At 41.6% G+C, this 25,333-nt stretch overlaps 1 protein-coding gene across 1 annotated transcript in view; it reads right to left on the bottom strand.

The window, feature by feature from the left end:
• The window catches only part of RYR3 (ryanodine receptor 3), a 296,319-nt gene that overhangs the window by 68,696 nt on the left and 202,290 nt on the right, over nucleotides 1–25,333 (bottom strand). Inside the window, exons 66-70 of the mRNA XM_066612315.1 lie at nucleotides 24,601–24,731; nucleotides 21,810–22,130; nucleotides 19,824–20,064; nucleotides 12,163–12,250; nucleotides 11,961–12,053 (exon numbers count right to left, since the gene is read on the bottom strand). Of these exons, the coding sequence (XP_066468412.1) occupies nucleotides 11,961–12,053; nucleotides 12,163–12,250; nucleotides 19,824–20,064; nucleotides 21,810–22,130; nucleotides 24,601–24,731 (874 nt within the window). The remainder of the gene's footprint in view (nucleotides 1–11,960; nucleotides 12,054–12,162; nucleotides 12,251–19,823; nucleotides 20,065–21,809; nucleotides 22,131–24,600; nucleotides 24,732–25,333) is intronic.

Genomic DNA, 25,333 nt, shown 5'->3' with positions numbered 1-25,333 from the left:
CTAATGTATGTAGAACTGACTGCTAGTAACATATATGACAGTAACTGAAACCACAATGTGGAATGTGTTTTACTTAATCCACAGTATTGGAGCACATGGACATTTGTATTTATAGTTAATACATACTGACTTACTAATACTAATACATACTTTATACTCACATTATTTTACTGTAAAAAGTGATCCATCATGAATTTGTCAGGCTTTTTTCATTCCTGCTTTAGTTTTTACATATAACTACATATAAATCAGACTGTACTGATAAGAATTTTGAGGATGGGGAGTCCAACCCCATCTGGATCAAGTACTCTAGCCACTTCTGCCAAAGAGCCCTATCAGTCTATTGCATGAATAATCACCACTTCAGAAAAGACTCTTGAGTGTCATACATAAATGTTTAAAGGTTCTAATTATAATCAAACTAAGAAATGCTTCCCAATGGACTCTGTGCATCTTACTTCTGTGTGAACATGCTCTGATTCAATCTGCAAATGTCATATTTGCCAGAGGTTACAATCTTATGTACAGTTACTCCTAAGCTCCTCTTTGTCTAATTACAAATTGAGCTCCCTGTATGAAGTCACTTGTCTGCATAAGTAAAAGATACTCATTGGAAGCACAATTTGGTCCATGAGTCAAAGGCATGGTACAAAAGTCCTGAAATGAATGAAAATAGATCTCATTTTTCTTACACATCCTAGAAAAAAATTCTAATTTGAAAACTACGTATATTTTAGAACAGAGCATTTCTGTAGAATAGCTTAACAGAAATTCCAGCATTTCTGTAGAATAGCTTAATATGCTAACACTGAATACCCTTAAATCCTAGCATGAATGTAAAGCTCATGAGCAGTTTGTCTGATGAGGATTACTGACACAATTACTCAAACACCCTGATTCAGTAAGGATAATCTTGATTCCGCATGAGCAAAAAGTGTATTACTTGAATATTTCTCATTGCTGTATCCTGGACTTTGTACATATGGCTGTGCATGTTAAACCAGGAAAAGCAATTGATTACTACTGCAAATTTTGCCAGATTTGATTACTTAAATGGGTGGAACAGAGACTGAATTCAAGCTGTCCTTTCTTTTCTTCTACATGCTACAACAAGCATGTAGATCAGTGCCTGCAAAGACAATACAACCATGCTCACAATCCAACTTCCCCTGGTTCTGCTGTTTCCACCTCTACTGCAGCACTCTGAAAGGAGAAAAAGCCACTTCCTGTGATCCATTGTGTCCCTAAAGCAGGAAGCCTGGGACCTCTGGCTTTATTTAAATAGGAACAATAGGAGCACCTTCGTTCAGGCCACCCCTTTGTATAAAACTGAAAGTTCTGCACTGGTTGGGAACACAACAGAACTAGAGTAAGGGGCTTTTCTCCTCCCTCCTGCCCCAGCCAAGCATGATGAGAAACACTCTGAATGCAATGGTGATCCACTTTCTGCTCACTTTTAATCAGTGGAAAGCAAATTGATGCAGCTTGTATCCACAGTGGGTCGAAAGAAGGCAGCAGCAGCAGGCTCAGGGTGAAAGGCACCTCAAATCTGCCATTCCTCCTATCCTCCATCCTGAACTGTGTTACATCATTTGCTTCATGGCTAAATTAGCCCTGAGTCCTTCAATCTATTTATTCAAAAAATGTACTACTGTATGACATTTTTCAGAATAAAGATTTGGGTCTCATCACACCATTTAATTATGTAAACAGCCACCTCAATAACTTGAGAGATTCAAAATTCAAGATACAAACTTTGAATGTAACTTGAATTTTAAAAACATGCATAAATTCTGCAAATCAGGGTATGTACTTAATTTTTTGTGGGGTTTTTTTTTGCCACATGTAGTTCTTGTAAGGAAGGCTCAGTGAAACAGGAGGCAACAGGAGTAGCCTCTCTACTGACACACAGCAATCTAACAATTTTAGTGTTGTTTGGATGATAATTTATATGAGTCCATACAATGTAATGTAATCACAGTGCAATAATTTTTCACAGAGGTGCCTCTACGTTGTGCTAAAATGTGCAACGAGGAAAGCTGAATTCTGTGGCTAGATGCAAATTAAGCAACATTACATGATTTTTCTGATCATGCATATTGTATTCTGTTTGCTCTTTGGGACAATTTCTTCTGCTGCTTTCAGTCATGTGGAGAGGCAAAGACCACTGAAGTTCTGTCCTCTCACCACTGAAAATCTTACTCAGCAACCCCTGTGTATTTTGAGATCCCATCAGGCAATGCCCAGAAGCATTCAAGTACATTTTCATAACCATAAGAGTTAGTAAAATATACCCTGATTCACAATGAAAGATCAGCATACAAACTTCCCACTCACATTGTTGATACAGGTTCACATTCTTATCCCTGGTGCAATGTCCATTTGGATACTAATAAGACATACATTTGCTGAGAATGGAGATAAGCGCCTGACAAGTTGCTTGCAATCACAGATGGAACAGGGTTTTAATTTGTATACATGGAATATGAGAGCTTTAGGAAGCTGGATTCTACAATTCAATATACAATGGACACTTTTTTCTGTATTTCTGTGGAATAGTGATATACATAAGGATTTGTACTCTGGCTGTGAAAGAAATGCTCCACATCAGTCATTTTCCTATACATTAGATCTGACTTGACTGTGGAACTGTACATAAATTTCAGCTGTATTCAGAATGTCAAGCTGAAGCCTGAGTTCCTTAGGTAGGCTGAAGCAGGTGAATCACTCTTAGATGTCTATGAAGCCAAACATTATCTTATGTTGGACAGCCAATAATATGTCTAAGAAATAAGACATAAGACTAAGACTAAGAAATAATCACATCAGCATGTTCCCTGCATAAAAACACCTGTACCAAGTTTTAAAATATAACAGATTAATGCAGTGAAGTGTGTTTTTCAGTAACCCATTTAAGAGGTCACATTAATCTGTTATTTCAGTACAGATCAAGTCACCCATTTTTCTCAGACTAAATGTTCACTAACTTACCATTCCCCTCCGACCAATCTGCTGCCAAATTATCAGAAAAGAAAAATTAAAAGAAAACTTGCTCAGCTTTAAATAAATTCAGATTAACAAAGGTCAATAAAATGGTACTGCATAATTTAAAGTGGCATTAATGCTGTATCAGCTTTTGTGATCAAATAGGGAACAAGATACATGTGAACGTCACACATTATTCACCTGCTACATATATCTTTTCTATTTCATAGATTTTTGTACATGTTTTAAGTTTTATTATGTATTAACTGCCCAGCTAATTGTCTTTAGCCAATGAGCACACAGCAGAATTTTGACAGGAAAGCTGAACTTCAGAATGCAGGTGGGGAATCCCTGTCACATGGAAAATTCCCTGCATATAGAAAAACAGCACAGTAGACAGAAGGCTACACCAGGGGTGCCAAACTCATTTCATACAGAGGGCCAAAGTTTGCATTCATAGTGCCTGCTGAGGGCTGGAAGTGACATCATTAAGCAGAAAGTGACATCATTAAGCAGATGATGGCCAGAAATAAGCACTTGGTTTTCACATAAAACTCAGTAGCTGCAAGTGACAGAAGAGAAAAATGTGCAAATCTTGTCCATATTTTCAAGATATGAGAGAGCCCAATTATCAAGCTGGGAGAGCCCAATTATAACAGGGACCAGATAAATTGCTTCCGGGAGCCGCATTCCCCAATGTCAATATACCTGGTGTATAGTGTTTATAAGCTATAAATTAGCCTTCCTCTCTGAAGGCTTCTCTCTCTGTTAGGTTTCTATTTTCAGGAAGGCTTTTTTCCCCAAATGGGGGAACTTTCAAAACGGTTTTCATCAAAACAGATGAAAAGTGTATCATCCATTCTACCACGTTATTCTGTTGCATGTGTGGATCCAGTCTCAGAGTCAGAATTAACATCTGCTTAGTTTGTGGCAGACTGGAGGACTACACCCTTCCTTACCTGTGATTTTTCCTTCTCCTTTTGAAGTTTAGGCACCATTTCATTGTGGATGTTCTCCCTGACTCAGAAAGTAAAAGACAACCCCGTAGAACAGTGGTTCTCAAACTGGTTGGTCGGAAATTCCACTTCTGGTTTAATTGCGCTTGCATCTTTCACTGTTTAGAAGCCGCGGGGAGCCCTGCAAGCACTCCGCAAGGCTCTCCACAACCCCTGGACCCTGGGAGCACGTATGGTTTGTTGAAAAATAGCCCCCCCTCCCCCAACAGGGGTGCGATCCTGGGAATCGCTTTGCTACCCCTGCCCCCGCAAAGACCCCGCGAGTAAATCTCCCGGGAAGTTTGAGAACCATAGCAGTAGAACCTTAAAAAGTTGGACTAGGAAGACTATCCCTTCTTATCAGAATCTGAGAAGATTCTTCCAAAGCAAACGGAAGGGTCAGAGTCAAGTCAGGACAGCTATACCTTAATCTAGGGCTTGGAGGTGGTTGAAGTAGAAATTCAGCAATGAGAAGATATTGTACTGTTGGTCAGAAAAAGACAAAGGCCTAGCTTTTATATTAAGTCTGGTCAACAGAGAGGCTGCACAGTGCTTTTCCATCTGATGGATCTGATGGATCACAGGGTATGATGCTGTTCACCATCGTTCTCTTCCATTCCTAAAAAGGGCTTTGAACACACAGAGTCCACAGTAGCTGATTATGAGTCACCCTCAAACCCATATTCAAGGCCCAGAATCCACTTAGTATAGTCATCCTATGCATGAACAGATTAGCTTCACCATCAGTGCAATCTTGGAGTGTGTAAAGAGTGTCATAAACGTGCTGTGAAGTCTACCTATTACAGTGCAAGTTAGGACAGTGCACTGCAAATAATTTTCTTTTTCACTGGTAAACCATGAACAGACTCCTCTGATGAGATTAAACTGCATGCCCTGAGAAACTAGGAAGAATGAAACACTAAGGGCTTTATATATAACAAAATATATTAAAGGCTAATATATTTATAACAATGCCACTTTTTGACCTTTTTGGTCTCCAAAGCGGATCAGAACAAATAAAACAATAACTTTCATAGAAAAATGAGCCTCAGATGAATTTAATGCATGAGAGAAGAGGAATCTCCCTTTTTTGGAGGTTACTTCCCAGCTGCTGTCTAAATCGAAAGGCCACAGTAAGGACAAGCTGGGCTCATAGGCTGATAACTTTGCACCCTGAAACACCTGCAAATTATCCTGCAAAAGTTCCAGAGTTGGAGGGTAAAATCCATATTGTGACAATTACACTATGCCCTGATTCTGAGACTGTACTACCAGTCTGACATGCCTCAGCTTCTGGGCAATGAGGCCGCTGCTTGACTTGACATACTTCAGCCCTGCACCGGAGACAGAAAGAGGTTTGGACAGCTTAGCCAAAGTAGGAATGCAGACTGGCCTTCCATCTCTTTCCAGTGATCTTACAGCTGCTTTGAGAGCGATCAGACACAGTCTCACTGAGACTTCTCTGTCTGGCAGTTCTGCAGATTTTCTGTTTTGTTTAAGGTAAATGAATTCAGGATCATAAACAACCCAGGGCCCAGAGCACTGCAGAGTGATGAGATACAAAAAATGAAAGCAGCCTGCCATGAAAACAAGGTTTGGCTTGGGCCTACAAGCAGCCAAGTGGTGTGTCAAACTGTTACAAAGAGGTAGATAATGTACCCGTTCACAAATAGCATTCTTCACCATATCCTAGTTAACGAGACAATCATGAAAGAGAACATGGTGGGCTAAGAGATGGTCCCAGATTTGGGATTCTTTTGAAAATCTACTTCTTTCTGGCTAAGAGTCAGGAATATCTCCCACAGTGAAATGGTGCCTAACTTCAGCAAGGAGAATGGAAATTGACCCATTCTCCAAAGATCCCATTACCAATGGACAGAAATACCAAAGAGAACATGTTAATTGGGACACTTTTTTTCCCTTACTGGCTGAAGAGTTTACAGTATTGTAAAACTCTGCATTAATATCACATGTATATATACTGGACAATAATTTCTATTTGTATTTCATTGTTATATGCTCTAATAGCGCACACACCTATTCATTTTTGTGCACAATAAAATGGACATCTGAAACTTTCCACTAAATGTAAATTAATAAAAATGAAATACTGAATTAAAATACGTATTATCTGTCAGGTACAAGATTTTAACAAGGAAAGATTACAGAAAACAGGCCTTACTGATGAAAGTAAACTTATGAACTAACTATATTTTAAATATTAATTTAGCAGAGAACAATATACACTAGCTGCTTTTAACTATCTTTATTTGAATTTTTTTAAAGTGCTATTTCTGCAAAAACACTTTCAATAACTTCCAGCAAGTCAAAATACTGAGGTTAGAAATACCTCAGCTGATTGTCAAGTGTAATATATACAATAGTTATGTTCAGAACAGCAGAAAATAGCCCTCAAATGTGGAAGAATAATTCAGTAATGATTTACATTTCTATATTATAGTCATGAACAATACACACACACAAAATGTAAAAACTGCATTACGAGGCGCTTAAAAACCATGGTTTAAAAACTGGCAGGCAGAAATGCCAGTAAAGCAACCTCCCCACCCCCTTCCTATATTTACTTACCTTACAGGACTCTCTCTGTGCTGCCACTCTGCCCTGCACTAGGGCATTCCAGGAAAGGAGACTTCTTTCAAAGTGGCGGATAGGTCTCCATTCCCAGTGCGCCCTGGTAGAGGATCAAACAGCAGTGCAGCAAGAGCCTTTAGGTGGGTAAATGCAGGAACAAGCTCAGAAGGGGTGGGGGATGCAAGCTTGTTATATGGCACTTTGGGGTAACTGGTAACCTCCATTCCCTATGTGTGCCAGATAATATAGTTTTTACCATATATATACTACTCAAACAGATATATAATTAGACACCAGATATTCAAAGCCTTATATGTGCAGAGACATCCTGTTTTATTCTATGAAGGCAAATTCTCCACAGGCACAAAGCATTCCTCTGCTGAGAAAACAGAATATGGAAGCCTCTCTGTGTTTAGCCTGATATAACAGGCACTGATTTATACCAACAAATTGTATCTGACAATGTATATATGCATATCCAGATACCTATGCATATGCCTGTCTATTACTCATTTTTAGTTCCTGAATATCTACAGCAATCAACTGTGCTGGTCCTATTATTAAGCAGAATGAATTTGTCTGCCAGGCATAGAAGGTTTTGGTGTTTTATTAAAGGGTAGCAAACCGTCAATTATTTAGTTTACTACAGTGATATGCAGGTACCATTTGGACTTTCTGCCTCGGGCACAAAAATATCTTGACCTGTTTCTGGCTGTCAAAGGTCCTCTATTTTGTTTTGTAATATAAATATTGATAAAATACTCTTATGAAATGTTCTTTATAAACTTCACCACTGTAAACTTCACTCATCAAAAGACTTGTGTTAGCAATGAAATCTTAGAGTTGGACAAGTATGAAGTACTATACAAAGATATTAGCATATTGGTTTTGCCCCATGGGACACCTGGCAAGTCATCCTCAAAGATGCAACTACATTAAATATGACGTGTGTGTGTGTGTGTGTGTGTGTTTGTGTGTGACAGAGAGAGAGAGAGAGAGAGAGAGAGAGAGAGAGAGAGAGAGAGAGAGAGAGAATAATACTATTATGGTTCTCCAAAGAAGTGCAGTATTTTAGTGCAAATAAGAAATTACAAATACACTCCTTTTAAAACCTTAGGACATTTTTTAATCTGCATTGTCAAATGTGTGGTTTAGATAATGCATGAAACGGAGTTGTGGTGATTAATTATGATGTTGATTACAGTAAAAGCATCACCAGCATATAACTGACAGACATATAAGAGTCCAGTCTCTCCAGAGTGCATGGAGGCTGCTTAAAACAACAGTAATAGAGGCACAGCAGAGGTGTATACCGCAAAGAAAGAAGGGTTCCACTAAATCCAGGAGGGTGCCCGCATGGCTAACCAGCCAAGTTAGAGAGGCTGTGAAGGGCAAGGAAGCTTCCTTCCGTAAATGGAAGTCTTGCCCTAATGAAGAGAATAAAAAGGAACATAAACTGTGGCAAAAGAAATGTAAGAAGGTGATAGGGGAGGCCAAGCGAGACTATGAGGAACGCATGGCCAGCAACATTAAGGGGAATAATAAAAGCTTCTTCAAATATGTTAGAAGCAGGAAACCCGCCAGAGAAGCGGTTGGCCCTCTGGATGGTGAGGGAGGGAAAGGGGAGATAAAAGGAGACTTAGAGATGGCAGAGAAATTAAATGAGTTCTTTGCATCTGTCTTCACGGCAGAAGACCTCGGGCAGATACCGCTGCCCGAACGGCCCCTCCTAACCGAGGAGTTAAGTCAGATAGAGGTTAAAAGAGAAGATGTTTCAGACCTCATTGATAAATTAAAGATCAATAAGTCACCGGGCCCTGATGGCATACACCCAAGGGTTATTAAGGAATTGAAGAATGAAGTTGCAGATCTCTTGACTAAGGTATGCAACTTGTCCCTCAAAACGGCCACAGTGCCAGAAGATTGGAGGATAGCAAATGTCACGCCTATTTTTAAAAAGGGAAAGAGGGGGGACCCGGGAAACTATAGGCCGGTCAGCCTAACATCCATACCAGGTAAGATGGTGGAATGCCTCATCAAAGATAGGATCACAAAACACATAGACGAACAGGCCTTGCTGAGGGAGAGTCAGCATGGCTTCTGTAAGGGTAAGTCTTGCCTCACAAACCTTATAGAATTCTTTGAAAAGGTCAACAGGCATGTGGATGCGGGAGAACCCGTGGACATTATATATCTGGACTTTCAGAAGGCGTTTGACACGGTCCCTCACCAAAGGCTACTGAAAAAACTCCACAGTCAGGGAATTAGAGGACAGGTCCTCTCGTGGATTGAGAACTGGTTGGAGGCCAGGAAGCAGAGAGTGGGTGTCAATGGGCAATTTTCACAATGGAGAGAGGTGAAAAGCGGTGTGCCCCAAGGATCTGTCCTGGGACCGGTGCTTTTCAACCTCTTCATAAATGACCTGGAGACAGGGTTGAGCAGTGAAGTGGCTAAGTTTGCAGACGACACCAAACTTTTCCGAGTGGTAAAGACCAGAAGTGATTGTGAGGAGCTCCAGAAGGATCTCTCCAGACTGGCAGAATGGGCAGCAAAATGGCAGATGCGCTTCAATGTCAGTAAGTGTAAAGTCATGCACATTGGGGCAAAAAATCAAAACTTTAGATATAGGCTGATGGGTTCTGAGCTGTCTGTGACAGATCAGGAGAGAGATCTTGGGGTGGTGGTGGACAGGTCGATGAAAGTGTCGACCCAATGTGCGGCGGCAGTGAAGAAGGCCAATTCTATGCTTGGGATCATTAGGAAGGGTATTGAGAACAAAACGGCTAGTATTATAATGCCGTTGTACAAATCGATGGTAAGGCCACACGTGGAGTATTGTGTCCAGTTCTGGTCGCCGCATCTCAAAAAAGACATAGTGGAAATGGAAAAGGTGCAAAAGAGAGCGACTAAGCTGATTACGGGGCTGGGGCACCTTCCTTATGAGGAAAGGCTACGGCGTTTGGGCCTCTTCAGCCTAGAAAAGAGACGCTTGAGGGGGGACATGATTGAGACATACAAAATTATGCAGGGGATGGACAGAGTGGATAGGGAGATGCTCTTTACACTCTCACATAATACCAGAACCAGGGGACATCCACTAAAATTGAGTGTTGGGAGGGTTAGGACAGACAAAAGAAAATATTTCTTTACTCAGCGCGTGGTCGGTCTGTGGAACTCCTTGCCACAGGATGTGGTGCTGGCGTCTAGCCTAGACGCCTTTAAAAGGGGATTGGACAAGTTTCTGGAGGAAAAATCCATTATGGGGTACAAGCCATGATGTGTATGCGCAACCTCCTGATTTTAGGAATGGGTTAAGTCAGAATGCCAGATGTAGGGGAGAGCACCAGGATGAGGTCTCTTGTTATCTGGTGTGCTCCCTGGGGCATTTGGTGGGCCGCTGTGAGATACAGGAAGCTGGACTAGATGGGCCTATGGCCTGATCCAGTGGGGTTGTTCTTATGTTCTTATGACTTCATTCATATGTTTCCCAAGACAGAATGGTAACTGCTTCCAATGTCAGTCATTGGAGGTACCTGATCATGTGTTAATTTTTTAATCTTATTCATGATGAATTCTACAGACATAATCTTTCTATTCTGGTACCGAACCCCCCACAGATACAGAAACCTGTGGATAAACCAATCCAAGGGTTGGTTCAATATGACCGCCGGATGTGTCCAGAGATGTTCTCCAGTAGCATCCGGAGGTGTTCTGAGGCCCAGAGAAGCCGTGCATGGCCTCTGTGGACCTCAGAAAGCCTCTTGGGTGCAACTGCCAGAGAACACCTCTGGAGATATCCAGGAGCTCAGGTCCGGCCCTCCACCACGGGTTTGGAACCTACAGTGAGTTAAATCTGTGGGTTCCGAATCTGCAGATAAACAGGTCAGATCAGCATTTATAAAAGCAGTACAAAATGAGGTTTAGGGACTACATTTAATAGGAAGTTTCAGGCTGGTACTGGCAATCCATCTTTCTCCACCCTAGTAGTTGGCAACCTTCAGTCTCGAAAGACTATGGTATCGCGCTCTGAAAGGTGGTTCTGGAACAGCGTCTAGTGTGGCTAAAAAGGCCTAAGTCTTTTCTCCACCCTAAGTCTTTCTCCACCCTGAGTCTGATTCAATCGTGTGGAGAAGGAAATGAATTCTCACATCCCAACGTTTCATCCACTTGCAGCTTGGCTTATGGTTGTTCTGGAGTGGTGGCACCTATTATGAGGTAAACCTACAATGAGCATAAAGACTCCAGCAAAAGTTCATCATATGATGAGTGAGGCAGGACATCTGATGTGAATTTAGTCTTCAGTTGCAACTCATCAGTTACAACAAACTTAGCTGGATCAGGACTAGTGACCCAAGTTTTGAGTGACATCTGTAAACATCCTTAGTTTTTAGATTTCTGCTTCTGATTATCCATATATCTTGGACCAAATTTCAATTTTCTAGTTAATCTTGAAATGTACTAATAACTTGAAGTACACTTCACGTCTCAAAATCAGACATGGAAATTGTAGAACTATAAAATGCACTCTCAATTGAATGCGTACTCTGAAATTAAGTAGCACATATAAGAGTGTCCTCGAATATAAAATCAAATTGACAGATCTACCCCAACTAGCAAACAAAAGATCAGATTCCAGATACCCAAGAATACTCACCAACACACCCCACACACATACACAAAAGAAAGCCTAGAGCACATACAACCATGGTTCTGGTTTCACAGAGTTGTAAAAGGCTTATAGCTCAGTCCTAACTAGTGCCAATGCAGTGGGGCCAGTGTGGCTGCGTTGCACCCTATGCTGGAGGTAAGCAGGATGGAAGACGTAAGGGGACATTTGTCCCCTTGCCTGGCGAAAGCTCCAGCCTGAACAATGTGTCTACTAGGACCTCCACCTGCTAAACAGCCAGGACAAGTCTGAGTTGAGCCACGTGAGGATTTCAGGTCCAGGGAGGGAGGGAGACTACAGAGGGCATGGCTGCAGCTGAACCCAGCCCTCTCCTAGGACCCTATCTGACTCCCTGTCCCCTCCTCCTTCCCTGCCCCTGCGCTGCAAGATGCAGCTCTTACCTGCTCCAGGTCTTCCCACCAGCCTGTGGGCCTTTGTGAGATCCAGTTTCAAATCCCCTCTATAACCTCTGCCCCAGCATCACAGCACTGTTCTTCTTGCCTCTCTCATTCTTTCATAAGGGTACAAATACTACATTATACTATATTTGCATTATGCAAATATATCGCTGCAGTCAAAATATTCCCATATATAATACAACTTTCAAAATACTGGTTTTTTTGCCATGGTTGCAGTGATACATTAAATCAATATAGTTACTGGGTACTAGTGTAAAAAGGATAAATCATTTAACTGACAGATCTAAACACTTTTGGACTTACTTTTGACATCTTACTTTTGCTGTCTCCTGTCAAAAATGCCAAATTGTTGATTTCATTTTGAATGACAAAGTTTTGTTCTTCTCTCTTGAAATTCTGGAAGAAATATCACATTAAAATGTTGCCCGAGCATTTTATACATGGGTAGAACATTTTATTCATTCCTGCAAATATTATGAACACAACATCTGAAACAATGACCTACGTGTGATTTACACCAGAGGATGAAGACTTCAGCCACCATTCGAAAAAGTTCATCAGAATCGGCATCTGGTTTTTTAAGCCAGTTTGATCTAAACAGAAAATCAAAATACGTTTATTAGACTAATGTATTAATACATTCCTATTGAGCATCATCATTTCTGCTTCCACTCCACAGCTTCCTTCTGTGCTGTGTTTTGATTGGCACAATGGCTGATTGAGTACAAGAAATAGGAGTCCACTGCAGCGTCAGATGTACATGTACACATCAATGTGGGTAAGATGCTCTTCACTCCTTTTACTGATGGGCTGCTAGCATTTTTTAATAGATTCTTATTTTTGCTGCTTTAGTAATTTGCTATGGTTAATTTGATTTTTTTTTTTTTACTAATGTTTTAACTGCTTGTTGAAAACTGCCTTGGGGACCTCTGGGTAAATTATTTTAAATAAACAACACAATCCTATAAAGTCTACTCAGAATTCAATGAGACTTACTGCCAGGTGTATAAAAAATTACAGCGTAAAAAATATTTTATTAATAACAACAGTACAAGTTTCACTGTTTTTAAGAACATAAGCCCTTCTGGATCAGGTCCATGGTCCATCTAGTTCAGCTTCCTGTATCTCACAGCAGCCCACCAGATGCTTCAGAGAGCACACAAGACCATAAGATATTTGCATCTCTCTGTCACTCCCCTGCTTCTGGCATTCTATTTAATAATAACAACAGCAACAACAACAACAACAACAGGTATTTATATACCACCTTTCTTGGTCTTTATTCAAGACTTTATTCAAGGCGGTTTACATAGGCAGGCTTTTATTTAAATCCCTTATTAAATAGGGATTTTTACAATTTGAAAGAAGGTTCTTTCTTTCAAGAACCACTACATTCAGGTGTTTCATTCCAATCTGGCTTCACATTCTGGCCTCCATCCTCCCACGCTCAGAGCAGATGGAATAACTCGGCTTCAGCTTGTCAGCTGCTTCAAGGTCGCACGGTGCCGGTGGCCTCGAACTGGCGACCTTGTGGATGTTATCTTCAGGCAGACGGAGGCTCTACCCTCTAGACCAGACCTCCTGCCCTCCTGCCCTATTTACTCTCAAACCCCCCAACAAAGACACCAGACTGCACTTGGGTTTTACTTGGGCCACTTTATTAAACACAAGTGATAAATTTTTAACGCATGACCCTCCCTTGCCAGTCTGGGGTAGGTGAAAAAACTGCCATCCATGACCAATTTGGATGATAGAAAAAAATTCCTTGCCAGCCCTCGTGATAAGCAGCCAGATTGTAAATACCCATCATGGCTTGTAACCTGTGATGGAGTTGTCCTCCAGAAATCTGTCCAATTCCCTTTTAAAGGTATCTAGGCCAGATGCCATCAACACCACTCGGGGCTTAGTCCCAAATACCTAAGGCTGGGACGTTGGGCTAAGATGCTCATATACAAATATCTGCATCATAAATAAGTGTATTTGTGTTCATAAAATTCATAGGCAACCTATTCCTAACCACCATTCAATTGGAATTACTCCATAGCAATGGTATCCAAAGATCTGTGAAGAGGTTGCACAGTTGACAGTTCGGAACAAGGCTAATAGAATCTTTTGGCCATCTTAAAGACTAACATTTATTTTGGTATAATTTTTGATGGTCTAAAGCCCACTCTGACAAATACATGATGTTATCTAAGAAATTGCTGATTCTAGGATTATATTCCTTCCATTAAAAAAAAAAGGGCTTTAAAATGTTTTACCCAGCACCCCCCAATAAAGACACAGGCAAGGGCATATGGTACAAAGGGCCACTTTATTAACTGTTTAAATTACACCATATATTGCAACAGGGCCTAACAACTAAGGGCCCGATCCTATCCAATTTTCCAGTGCCAGTGCAGCTGTGCCAGTGGGGGTGTGCACTGCATCCAGTGGTGGTGGGGGGCAATCACAGAGGATGCTTCAAGGTATGGGAATATTTGTTCTCTTACCTCGGGGCTGCATTGTGGCTGTACCAGTGCTAGAAATTTGGATAGGATTGGGCCCTAAGTCGTGTGGGTTCTAAATGGGGAAACAGAACTGCCTGTCTACTTCCCCCTATAGTAATTTTGGGCGACCACACTCGACTCTGGGCTGCATCAGTACAAGCCTGCCCCCCCTTCATTGTCACCCCATAGGGTCAGGGTAGCAGGTTTGCTCAGGGCACCCGAGTGAACCTACGATGTGCCTTTGCCACCAGGCTGAGGTTCATCCAGCCCGCTTCACCCAGCCGGGAATGCCAGCATGAGCAAGCGTGGAGTCCACCCAGCCCTTGCCACCCTGAGGTGTGCACCAAGATGACCTTACCTACCCAAAATCCACAAGACACCTTCCTAAAGTGACCAACAAGACCTATTGACACCCAACTCCACCCCTAAGTCCGCAGTCTGGGTTAGGCGAAAAAACCACCAACCAGTGTGCCAATTAGGCTGATGGCAAAAAATTCCTACTCTGCCCACGTAGGTGACCAGCTAGCCTCAGACTGCCAGATGGTGGGCGGGTGGGGGATCGGTGCCTGGTCCCAACTGGGCAGGCTCCCTTGTGCAGCATACATGTGGCCCTGATCCAATTAGCCCCCAGCCAACAGGCTGCAGGGGCTAGCCCCTCCTGTGCCTCATGTGGGGGCAGGGCAAACACCGGTGGCGCATTAATTCACGTGCCACCGGAATACTTTTAAATGCACGAGTGTGCTCACTGTATTTGCAAAGAGGCTGAACTCCCTTAGAGCATCCAGAGGCAAGCTTTCAGGGTCAGACAACAATTTTATACTTTCATGAAAACTGCTAATTTTTTTTTTCTGCCAGACATTCATAAGGGTTTCACAACACTGAAATACTCTGAACTGTAAAATTTAATAGATGCACTGTATTGAAAGGCTGCGAGTCTGCAGTATTGAATTAAATTGTTTTCTGGGTGGTATCTTTTGTATAACCTTGTTTATCCTTAACATCCTAAATTATTATTTTTATACACTATTACACAGAATTTAAGCCGATGTTAAAGTAATCGTTCACATGTTCCTTCCCCTATCTAACCTATATTTAGGGGCGCCTGTGGAACTGTTCTCTTTCTCCTATTCCTTATTGATTTTTCCAAGAAACCACTCCATTCCTTGTGTTAGGTGTCAAAGCTATCAAACTTTCCACTTGCTGGCATTAGTTAAAACTGTTTGCTGATCCATGAACTGACCTTGACTTGCATGGCCTACATAGGCCCTATTTGCTCTGCCTAGAGGTCCAACATTTAGGTTGCTATTCTCTGAGTTAAAATAATTTGAATTCGTGATTTTTCCAACTCTATATTGGTAGACCAGTATTTCACATAAGCAAGTTATGAGTAAGAGAAATGCTTTGCTAACAAAAATCTATTTTTCTTTCATTTAGAGCAGGGGTGCCCAAACCCCTCAAGGCCTCTCAGTGCAGCCCTCAGGGAGCCCCCAGTCCCCAATGAGCCTCTGGCCCTCCGGAGATTTGTTGCAGCCCACACTGGCCCGACGCAACTGCTCTCAGCATGAGGGCGACTGTTTGACCTCTCATGTGAGCTGTGGGATGAGGGCTCCCTCCACTGCTTGCTCTTTCACATCTGTGATGCAGTAGAGGCAGCAAAGGAAAGGCCAGCCTTGCTTTGTGCAAGGCCTTTTATAGATCTTGAGCTATTGCAAGACCTTCATTCATTCATATAAGTTTATCTTTAATATATTCATTTATGTAAACTTATTCAAATTTATTCAAATTTTAAATGTAAATTAATTCTCTTTCCCCCCCCCCCCCAGCATTTTTCTGACACAGTGTCAGAGAGACGATATGGTCCTCCTGCCAAAAACTTTGGACACTCCTGATTTAGAGGGGAAAAAAAATCCCTCTATTTGCAAATTTTTTTTTACTTTATTATATTATCTTCTTAACTTCTCATTTTCTGGATTTGTTCTTGATAGTTTCATTTTGCTGTAATGGAAGAAAATGTAACTGAATCACCATGTTATTATAGCATATAATGTTATATTTACTGAAGTACAATACTTGCACTGATAGGGTTGAGAAAGGACAAAAAAGAAAATTATCCTAATCCTTGAACAAATGCTCTAGATTAGGCAAATGTATTTTTACAAAGATAATTTCCTGAAGGTTCCCAGTAGCCAATACTACACTTTATTTAGAGGCTCTAAGATGAATTGATGCTGAGAAAATCGTACAGGTACCTATAGCATTTATAACCCTGTCAAATGTCAAACTTTTTCAGTTCTAACGGAGTACTGATGTTACATCACTTTTCAAAGAACTAAATGCTATAATTTTATCATGAGTCTCATAGTTTTGTGGGTATTTTGGATGATCATGAAAAGGGACTTTCAACTACATGAGTCTAGACCGGGGTGCCCAAACCCCGGCCCGGGGGCCACTTGTGGCCCTCAGGGGCTCCCAATCCGGCCCGCAGGGAGTCCCCAGTCTCCAATGAACCCCTGGCCCTCTGTAGACTTGCTGGAGCCAGTGCTGGCCCAATGTAACTGCTCTCAGCGTGAGGACGACTGTCCAACCTCTCACCTGAGCTGTGGGATGAGGGCTCCTCCACTACTTGCTGTTTCACATCTGTGATGCAGCAGTGGCAGTGAACGAAAGGTTGGCCTTGCTTTGTGCAAGGCCTTTTATAGGCCTTGAGCTATTGCAAGACCTTCATTCATTCATATAAATTCCATCTCTAATAAATTCATTTATGTAAATTTATTCAAATTTTAATGTAAATCAATTCTTTTTTTCCCGGCCCCCCTGACACAGTGTCAGAGTGATGTTGTGGCCCTCCTTCCAAAATGTTTGGACACCCCTGGTCTAGACCAGGGCTCTCCAGAACCTGCCCCATGAACCAGATCCAGTGCCCTGCCTTTTCCATCCCCCACATGAACAGTGCTTACCATTCCATGGGGCAACTGTCCTTCCCTGCCCCAAACCGGGCTCTGGCCCACCGCTTCCAGGTACCGACACCCAGCATCTACTGAGCCCAGATTTCTGGGCAGATGTGGCAGGATGGAGCTCAGTTTGGCAGAGATCAGCAGTGGGGTAGGATGGCTGCCCAGTGGAAGGGTAAGCACCCACAGGAGACTGCTGGTCTAGACAAGCTATGAGCACGTGACTATTCGTTATGAGCAAATGCCCAGATTCTAGCGGGTAGAGCCTCCGTTAGCCTGAAGATAATATCGGAAGGTTGCCAGTTTGAGGCCACCGACAGCTCCCTGAAGCAGCTGACAAGCCGAGCTGAGTTCCATCTGCTCTTTGATGAGAGCGAAGAAGCGTCTTGGCTGCCCTCCATGTGAGAGATGGGGCTGCTTGCCAGCCTGCGTGGGAGGCAACTGGAGGCCAGAAGGGAGATCAGACCAGGAAGATCTATCTGAGATGTTGTGTGGTTCTTGAAAGAGAGAACCTTCTATGATGGTAAAAATCCCCTTGAGGGATTTAGAAATACCTGCCTATATACCGCCTTGAATAAAGTCAGAGGAGTAATCCGATGACCAGAAAGGCGGATATAAATACCTAGTTATTTATTATTATTATTATTTCATTTCATTTCATTCACCTTTATTGGCATATGAGACATACAAACAAACAAACTGAAAAGTAGGAATAAATAGGACAAAAGGTTACATGAGCATTATGCCCATTTTAACATTGGTTGCAGGTTGGAAGATCAAGGAATAAAATTTTCATGATTGGCAGAGGCATTATCATAAGTTAGTATTATCTATGTTAATAACTCTTACAGCACTGGACACATTAGTTTATACCAACTGATTAAATGGGGGGAGAGCTCTGCGGCGCCGTATTACCAGTTTTATAAAGGTTGCTAATTGTGTAATGAGCAATTCATCAACTTCATTCAGCAGATGTTGCAGAATGAATTTGTCAGGATGTCCTGGAAATTTCAGGAGTATTCTTATCCTAAGTGGAGTTTAATCCTAAGTGGAGTAAACATATATCCTTATATAGATTGCAGTACAATAATGTGTGGGTCAGGTACTCTACTGTCTTGCTGTTACATGGGCAAAGTCGTGCTTCATACAGGACTGCACTGAATCTTCCAGTTCAGAAGTTAGAGGGGAGTGTGTTGCATCTCCTTAGGGTGAGGGCACGTCTTTCCTGTGGATTCTTCAGGAAAGAAAGATAGCTAGCCATTCTCAGCATATTTGGTAGTATACCAATGTATAGAGGAGAACAGGTTTTTTGTGCTGCATATTTATTGCTCAATATCTAGCAGTCTTCCATTGAGGAGCTTAAACATCTGGGATGGTGGAAGAGCTCCCAAGGAGTCCAGAGCATTGCCCATGGTTTTGACTTTCTGTAGAAATAGCTTAAATTTAAAAAGTGAAAAAGGATCTGATGCCTTTAAGGAAGTGATCGTTGTTTGTTATATAACAGATCCGAATCCAAAACCTGAAAGAATGAAGCCATGACACTCTCTCTAGTCTGATTGCTCCTGCTTCTAGACATAAAACGGCATAAAGTACACAATGCAGTACAGCAAATAAACGGTAAAGAAAAGTTGTCTGGATCCTTTCAACAGAGATATTAACAGCAGACATCCAAATAGGTGACGTAAATGATAGTTTGGACACAACCTTGGCTCGAAAGATCTTTATAGCAGCTGGGATAAAAGAATTGCCCCATGTATGAAAAGAAACGGTAAATTGCTTGGGATGTCGCGCAACGTCCTGATTTTAGAAATGGGTTATGTCAGAATGCCAGATGCAAGGGAGGGCACCAGGATGAGGTCTCTTGTTATCTGGTGTGCTCCCTGGGGCATTTGGTGGGTCGCTGTGAGATACAGGAAGCTGGACTAGATGGGCCTATGGCCTGATCCTGTGGGGCTGTTCTTATGTTCTTATGTCAAGTTTGCTGCGCTAATCATGGCTTGACGGTGAGTCGCCCAGGATAGCTGGTAATGAAAGTAGACTCCTAAATACTTAAATTGCTTGACTTGCTGGATATTTTTACCATTAAAAATCCCAGAAGAAAGTTTCCACCTTTTGCTGAATACTACTATTTTGGATTTATCATAACTAATAGACAGCTTATTGCAGGAGCAGTAATGGATGCAGGCTTTTATTAGATGTTTCAGTCCTACCTTAGTAGGGGAGAGTAACACCATATCGTCAGCAAAAAGTAAAATTGATATGGAAAGGGTACCTAGTCGAGGGCTATGACTGTCTATATTTTGCAGGAATGGAGCAAGATCATTTATGAACAAATTTATTATTATTATTATTATTATTATTATTATTATTATTAAAGGTCTCATGACCTGACTTGGGATATTTGAGTCTACAAATCCAGTGTATACTTCAATTTTCAAACATTCACACTTCCAGGTAAGCTTGCTTAGGATTGCAGGCTTACAGCACAATCCTATACACACTTTCCCAAAGTCCCACTATGTTCTTAGGTCAGCATGTGTAGAACTGCAGACTTAATCAATTAATGACTGAAATTAAACTACTAAAACTTTAATAACAGTTGCTTATCATTATTGGCCATTGTTCATGGGTCTCATTTTCTCCTTCATAGTCGGATTCTTAAAATCTTCTGTGATTATAGGTTCAAGATAAATCCATTTAAATATTTGAGTTACAGATTCTCCTACCTGTTGTTGTCTACGTAGCGGATCAACATGGGATAAAAAGCATAAAGATCTCGGCAAAGAATGGCAAATTCATCTAGAATGAGGAGTTCTGCTTCTTGGGTATCCGTTTTACTGTCTGCTTTGAGCTGCTCTTCTTCCATCACTATCTTTATGGCTTTCTTCTTTAGTTTTTCCAGTGTTGGAATAAAATGACTTTTCAACAGATCCGGCCTGGCTTTGCTAATGATTGGTTGAGCATACACTATATACAAAATACGTACAATATATGTGAAAATACATTCATAACATATTTGTTCATTTCACTACAAAAAATATATTCCCAAATGAACTCATCTTAGCTCTATAACTACACAGAACCACCAGATCTTATGTGAGTCAGCATGCGGATGGCGCTGCCTCTGGGAAGCTCAGATTACCCTCTGGAGGGGAGGGGAGCAGAGTACCCCCTTTCCTACGGAGGGACCGGATTGTGTCAAGCACCACTAGAGAACAGGGATCACTGTCCCGATCCCTGTCATTAAGTGGTACACAACTGTACTTGAGTTTTTAAACACCCACACAACATGTCTGGGATCAAATTTCAGACATTTTCTGTAATATATACAAGTGTTTGTTCTATGCATGCCTACACAGAATCCTGCCTCAGGACAGTTTGCTTCACTATATATTTTATTTATATGACATTATCAAGATGGTTCAAACAGTGTGTAAACCCACATGCAACCTCTCCCCTTTTTTTGGTTAACTAATCTGATGGAATGCAATACTGATCCAGACTGATTATCCACGGATTAGGGACTTGCAGTTGTATCTAAGTGCGGGTTCTGAACCTGTGGTTCAATTGGACATGTTCCCTTCAAATGTGATTGCAGCTGTGCTCTAGTTGAATCCAGGCAGCCTTCTGTTGGCTGGAGATGCCGTATGCAGTTTTCCCAGCCATCAGAAGGCTTTCTAAGGCCTTGGGGGGGGGGGAGAATCATAATTTCTGGTGACTGTCACTTCTGGAGCACAGCTTTGGTTGCATTTGGAGGGAAAGAGGATGCCTGACCTGTGGATTTCAGCATCCATGGGGGTTCTGGGAATGGAACCCCTGTGGATACTGATGCGTGACTGCATTCCTCCCGAACACAAAAAATACAATCAACCAACCCTCTCCTAGATAAAACATGCTAGTACTTTTGCATTGTGCTACAATAATCTTCACCCAACCCCTTTTTTTCTCAGTTGAAATCCTCATAAGAACAGTATATCCATCCAATTTGTAATCAATTTCTTCAAATAGAACTGAATTCTATCTATGCGACTGGGCTTTCTAGGTCAATTAAAATATTTAATTATGGGTTTATGTTTTTCTCCAGAGCACTACAGATGTAAAGAAGCATTTTCATTAAAAATAAATACATAAATAAATCCAGTCCGTACTCTGCACTGGAGGCTTTTTACTCATGTTTTGAACCATGCATATCCAGATCCCATTCAATTAACCTTTTCTGATATGCTAGATTGAACCCTTTGGACACATAATGTATCACAATGGAAGTACATATTTCTATGGCAATTTTTAGCGTGCTTTCTCTCTTTGTAGGTGTGTGTTTTTTCTTTTTTAAAGCAAGCACACTGCCTGGAAAGAAGAGTGAGCACACATAAGCATTCATTGCTTATAAAATAAGCATTAATTTTTGGGGAAATCATTGCTGTCGCTTTTTTCTATCTTTCTAGATGTTTAGATATTCTTTGGAAAGATACACATACATTGTTAAATTTGTATTTAACCATTTTATGAACTAATTTCATAAACAGTTTGAATCTATGCACGTTTACTCAGAAGCAAGTCCCAGTGGGTTCAATGTTTACTTTACACTAAGTAGATTAGTGTAACTCTGCAGCCTACGTGTAAATCCAACTGTGTGGGGAAAACCTGATGCTAACAGATATAATTGGGACAGGAATTAATTCTTTGAAAATTAAATGTTCACCCAAAAGTACCAGCGATTCTCTTCATCCAGGATGCTTCATCTATCCCAAGGTTATTGTTGATGATTTTCAGAATGTTTCCAAGTATTATGCTGAGATGCTCAGAGGTTACCATTGTGCAGCAAGGCCCAGCACTTTCAGGAATATTTTCAGGACCTTTTTCCCACCAGTATGATAGATAATTGCACAGCATGGGCAGGATCACCTCAATCACATGTGGCATTTCAGTATATCTGGCCCCAGACTCTGCCAAGCTGTTTATCTCTTTCATCAAGCCATCCAAATGAGGGATTTCTGGACACATGTCTTCTACTCTTTCAGGCATACCTAGAACTTGGGGTAAACAATAAGCATTTTGCACAGGTTAACATAGTACTTTGAATGGATGAGGCACAATTTAAATAATTTTATTTCTACCTCTGACACAAAGAGACACGCTTTACTCTCGCCTTCCTTGATCTAGCATAAAGCAGTCTCTCTGAAATCGCAAACATGATGCATCAGTACCCTCTACTGTTCAACAGCAATGGATTTTTCACTTGTGCGCTTTGTTCAGAGCTGTTTGTTCATACAATGTTATTTAAGCCTAGTTGTCATAAACACCAGATCTAGTAAACTTGCAATGTACCAATTCAAACTACGTGTGGGGGCTCAAATTCTCCACCCAAACAAGTTCCCTGCATGAAATACTTCCTGCAGTGGAATATAAGATTACTGCAAACAAAATATTATGTGCAAAGAAAAAAAAACTGTAAAATGATAACCCACAAGTTATTGAAATATACCATTATGCTGAAAAATAAATTTCATACAAATGAAAGCTGGCAGATTGAAAAATGCAGTACTTACTTCAAACAGGGTCTAAATTTAATGAATATTACGAACATGAATTATATATGGATTAAATTACAGGAAAAGTTTTTAATAATCTTTACTTATTTAGAAGTAATTTTTTCATCAGAACAAAAAGGATAAATAGCTATTCCGGACATGGACATTCTTCCTGGCAGTATATCTTTATAAAAGTGCAGGTTTGTGTTCCGTTTTTGGTGTGGAAGAGGATTCAATACAACAGCCCTTAGCTGCAGTCTGAAATGGTAACGTCCAGACTAGAAATATATCTACCGCTCCATCTGCTGTTTGTGAGAAGCAGGCCCCAGTTTTGTGAGAATGAGGTTTCATCTTATGATGAAAAATGTCTCACCACTCAAAACTCTGTGGAAAATTAGGATACTAATATATAGGAGAAAGAAGAACAGTTGTGTTTAATGAAGGGGTCATTGAGAGAATTAAAATCTTATCTTAGGCCTGGACCCAGTCGTACAGTTGTTCTGCAGCAAAATATATCCATGACTGACATCTATGAGAGTCACCCCAGGCAGGATTTTTGACCATATATTCACTGCAGTCTGGGATTTTTGTGGCAAAACCCATGCTAGTCCCTTCTCCTATATTGCTAATCATTCTTTAGCAGACTTCCTATGTGGGCACATATTCCAGCAACACTTGCAGCTCACTTCTCCTCCCTCCCTGCCTTGAGAAGGTCCTTGACACAAAAAGCAACAGAGCAGCTGGGTCAATGGCTTTTCCTACCTCTGCTCCCCAGCCCCTCTCTCTTTCTGTCAAGGAAGGCCCATAGCCAGGGAGACAGACCAGGGACAGACTGCTCCCAGTGTGGAAGGGATTGTCACTCCAGAACCACCTTTCAGAGTGCAATACCATAGTCTTTCGAGACTGAAGGTTGCCAACACGCATGTTGGGAGTTGGAAGTTGCCTTTGCCTGACCAGGGGTCAGATGGACCCATTTTGTTTGATGAAGCTTTAACACTTTGTGCACCTGCAGCAAAAGCCAAATAGGAAGTGCCAGATGACAGTGGGGCAACCCACAAATAAACACCCCGAAGCATTTCAAAGATCAGTGGCAATGGGGCAGCCCTGTGCATGGCTTCCCCTACCTCTGACTCCACCCCCAGCCTTTTGAACAATCCCCTTCTGCAACCACAGGTTGTTGCTGCAATTGAAAAGCACCCCTCTCATACTCTCCCTCTTGTGTCATTAGCCCTATTTTGGAAGGTATTCCCAATGAAGGGAACCAAGTGGAGAAAAGAAAAGAAGAAAGAAAAACAAATTGCTTGATGGAAGGAAGCCATGTGTTTGCAGGAACCTTTAGCAAGGAGACTGATGCAAATGGAAAAGTGGCAGTTTGTGAGGCAACTGTGAGCCTCCTTCCCATTTTTCTTTCTCATATTACTCACTTGTAAACTACAGTAACTCTCTTATAAGAACAATTCCAACAGAACTCCAGTTAAACTGAAGCAGAATTTCAGCTATCTAAACTGATAAAGGAAATGTGATCAGCACAATTTAAATTGCAGTACAGGGGGAACTTTGCTATCTGTGAGGGATCCGTTCTCAGACACACACACACATCCCAGCGGATATTGAAAACAACGGATAATGTAATTCGTGGTTTTAGCACCTTTAAACCCCCTGAAGGCAACCAGTTGCCTATGCTCCCATTGCTTCTGGAGGGTTTTCTGAAGTTTGCAGAGGCTGCACACATCCACCTATGGCTTCTGTGGGCTTCAGAATGATCCTGGATCATGAAAAAAACACAACTTCTAGTTTCTCTTGGGAAAGTGGAAGTGACTTTTTTGCCCTTATAAGCCATTCTGAGGCCCAGGAAAACCCCTGGAGGGCTTCAGAAAACACTTTGGAGGGTTCAGGTTGGGCCAAGTCTGGTTCAATGTGGGTCCGGGGGATGGAAAATCTGTGGATAAATAGACTGAACCTGTATACTCACTAGCTCTCTCTCTGGCGGTTTTTGTGTTGAAGACAGAGAGCACATTGTAGAGATTGAGAGATGGTTCAAGGAAGGCTACAGGAATTGCAGCTGCAAGGGAAGCTAAGCACTCACCAAGAGCTGGACGTTGCCTGCAAATAACAGAATTAAAGTACTGTGAATGAATTAAACTCCACAATATCCAAAGCAGACATTTGTGGGTTCCTAAAGTCCACTGCACTACCTTATTTCTACTCTGGAACTGTCATACAGCATTTGTGGGTTCTTGAGCACCAGAGTTCCAATGTGCAGCTTCCTTGTTACCATTTACCAAGTGAGTGAGATCTCTCTTCATCTCTGCTCATCACTTGCCTAAATATTTCGGCTGACAGCTGCAGTTTCTCCAGTCGCTACTGCACTGCCTACCCTCCACTTCCTTGCCACTATAACAGGAACTGGGAACAGCGCTTGGAGGTTGGAGCAAATAGCAAGTGCCATCTACGAGCAAGTGACCCACCCACATTCTGTCCAGTAGACTGGTCAAGAATGGTGAGCAAGCAGCAGCAAGACAATTCACAACAGGATTCAAAGGCAAAGGCCTGGCTGAATAGGGTGATCTTCCCAAAGGTGGAAAAAGACAAATCCAAGTGGGTCTCCTGGGGTCTGAAAATGAAGGTGAATCCTGCCTGCACTTGCTGTGATCAAAGGATTTGGAGTTAATGTGCTGATTCAGAGTTCCTCTTTAGTTTTGTAC

The sequence above is a fragment of the Tiliqua scincoides genome, chromosome 1 (genome assembly GCF_035046505.1).
Source record: "Tiliqua scincoides isolate rTilSci1 chromosome 1, rTilSci1.hap2, whole genome shotgun sequence".
NCBI lineage: Eukaryota > Metazoa > Chordata > Lepidosauria > Squamata > Scincidae > Tiliqua > Tiliqua scincoides.
The sequence above is the reverse complement of the archived record's forward strand: the minus strand, read 5'-3'. Positions and strand labels throughout refer to the sequence as shown.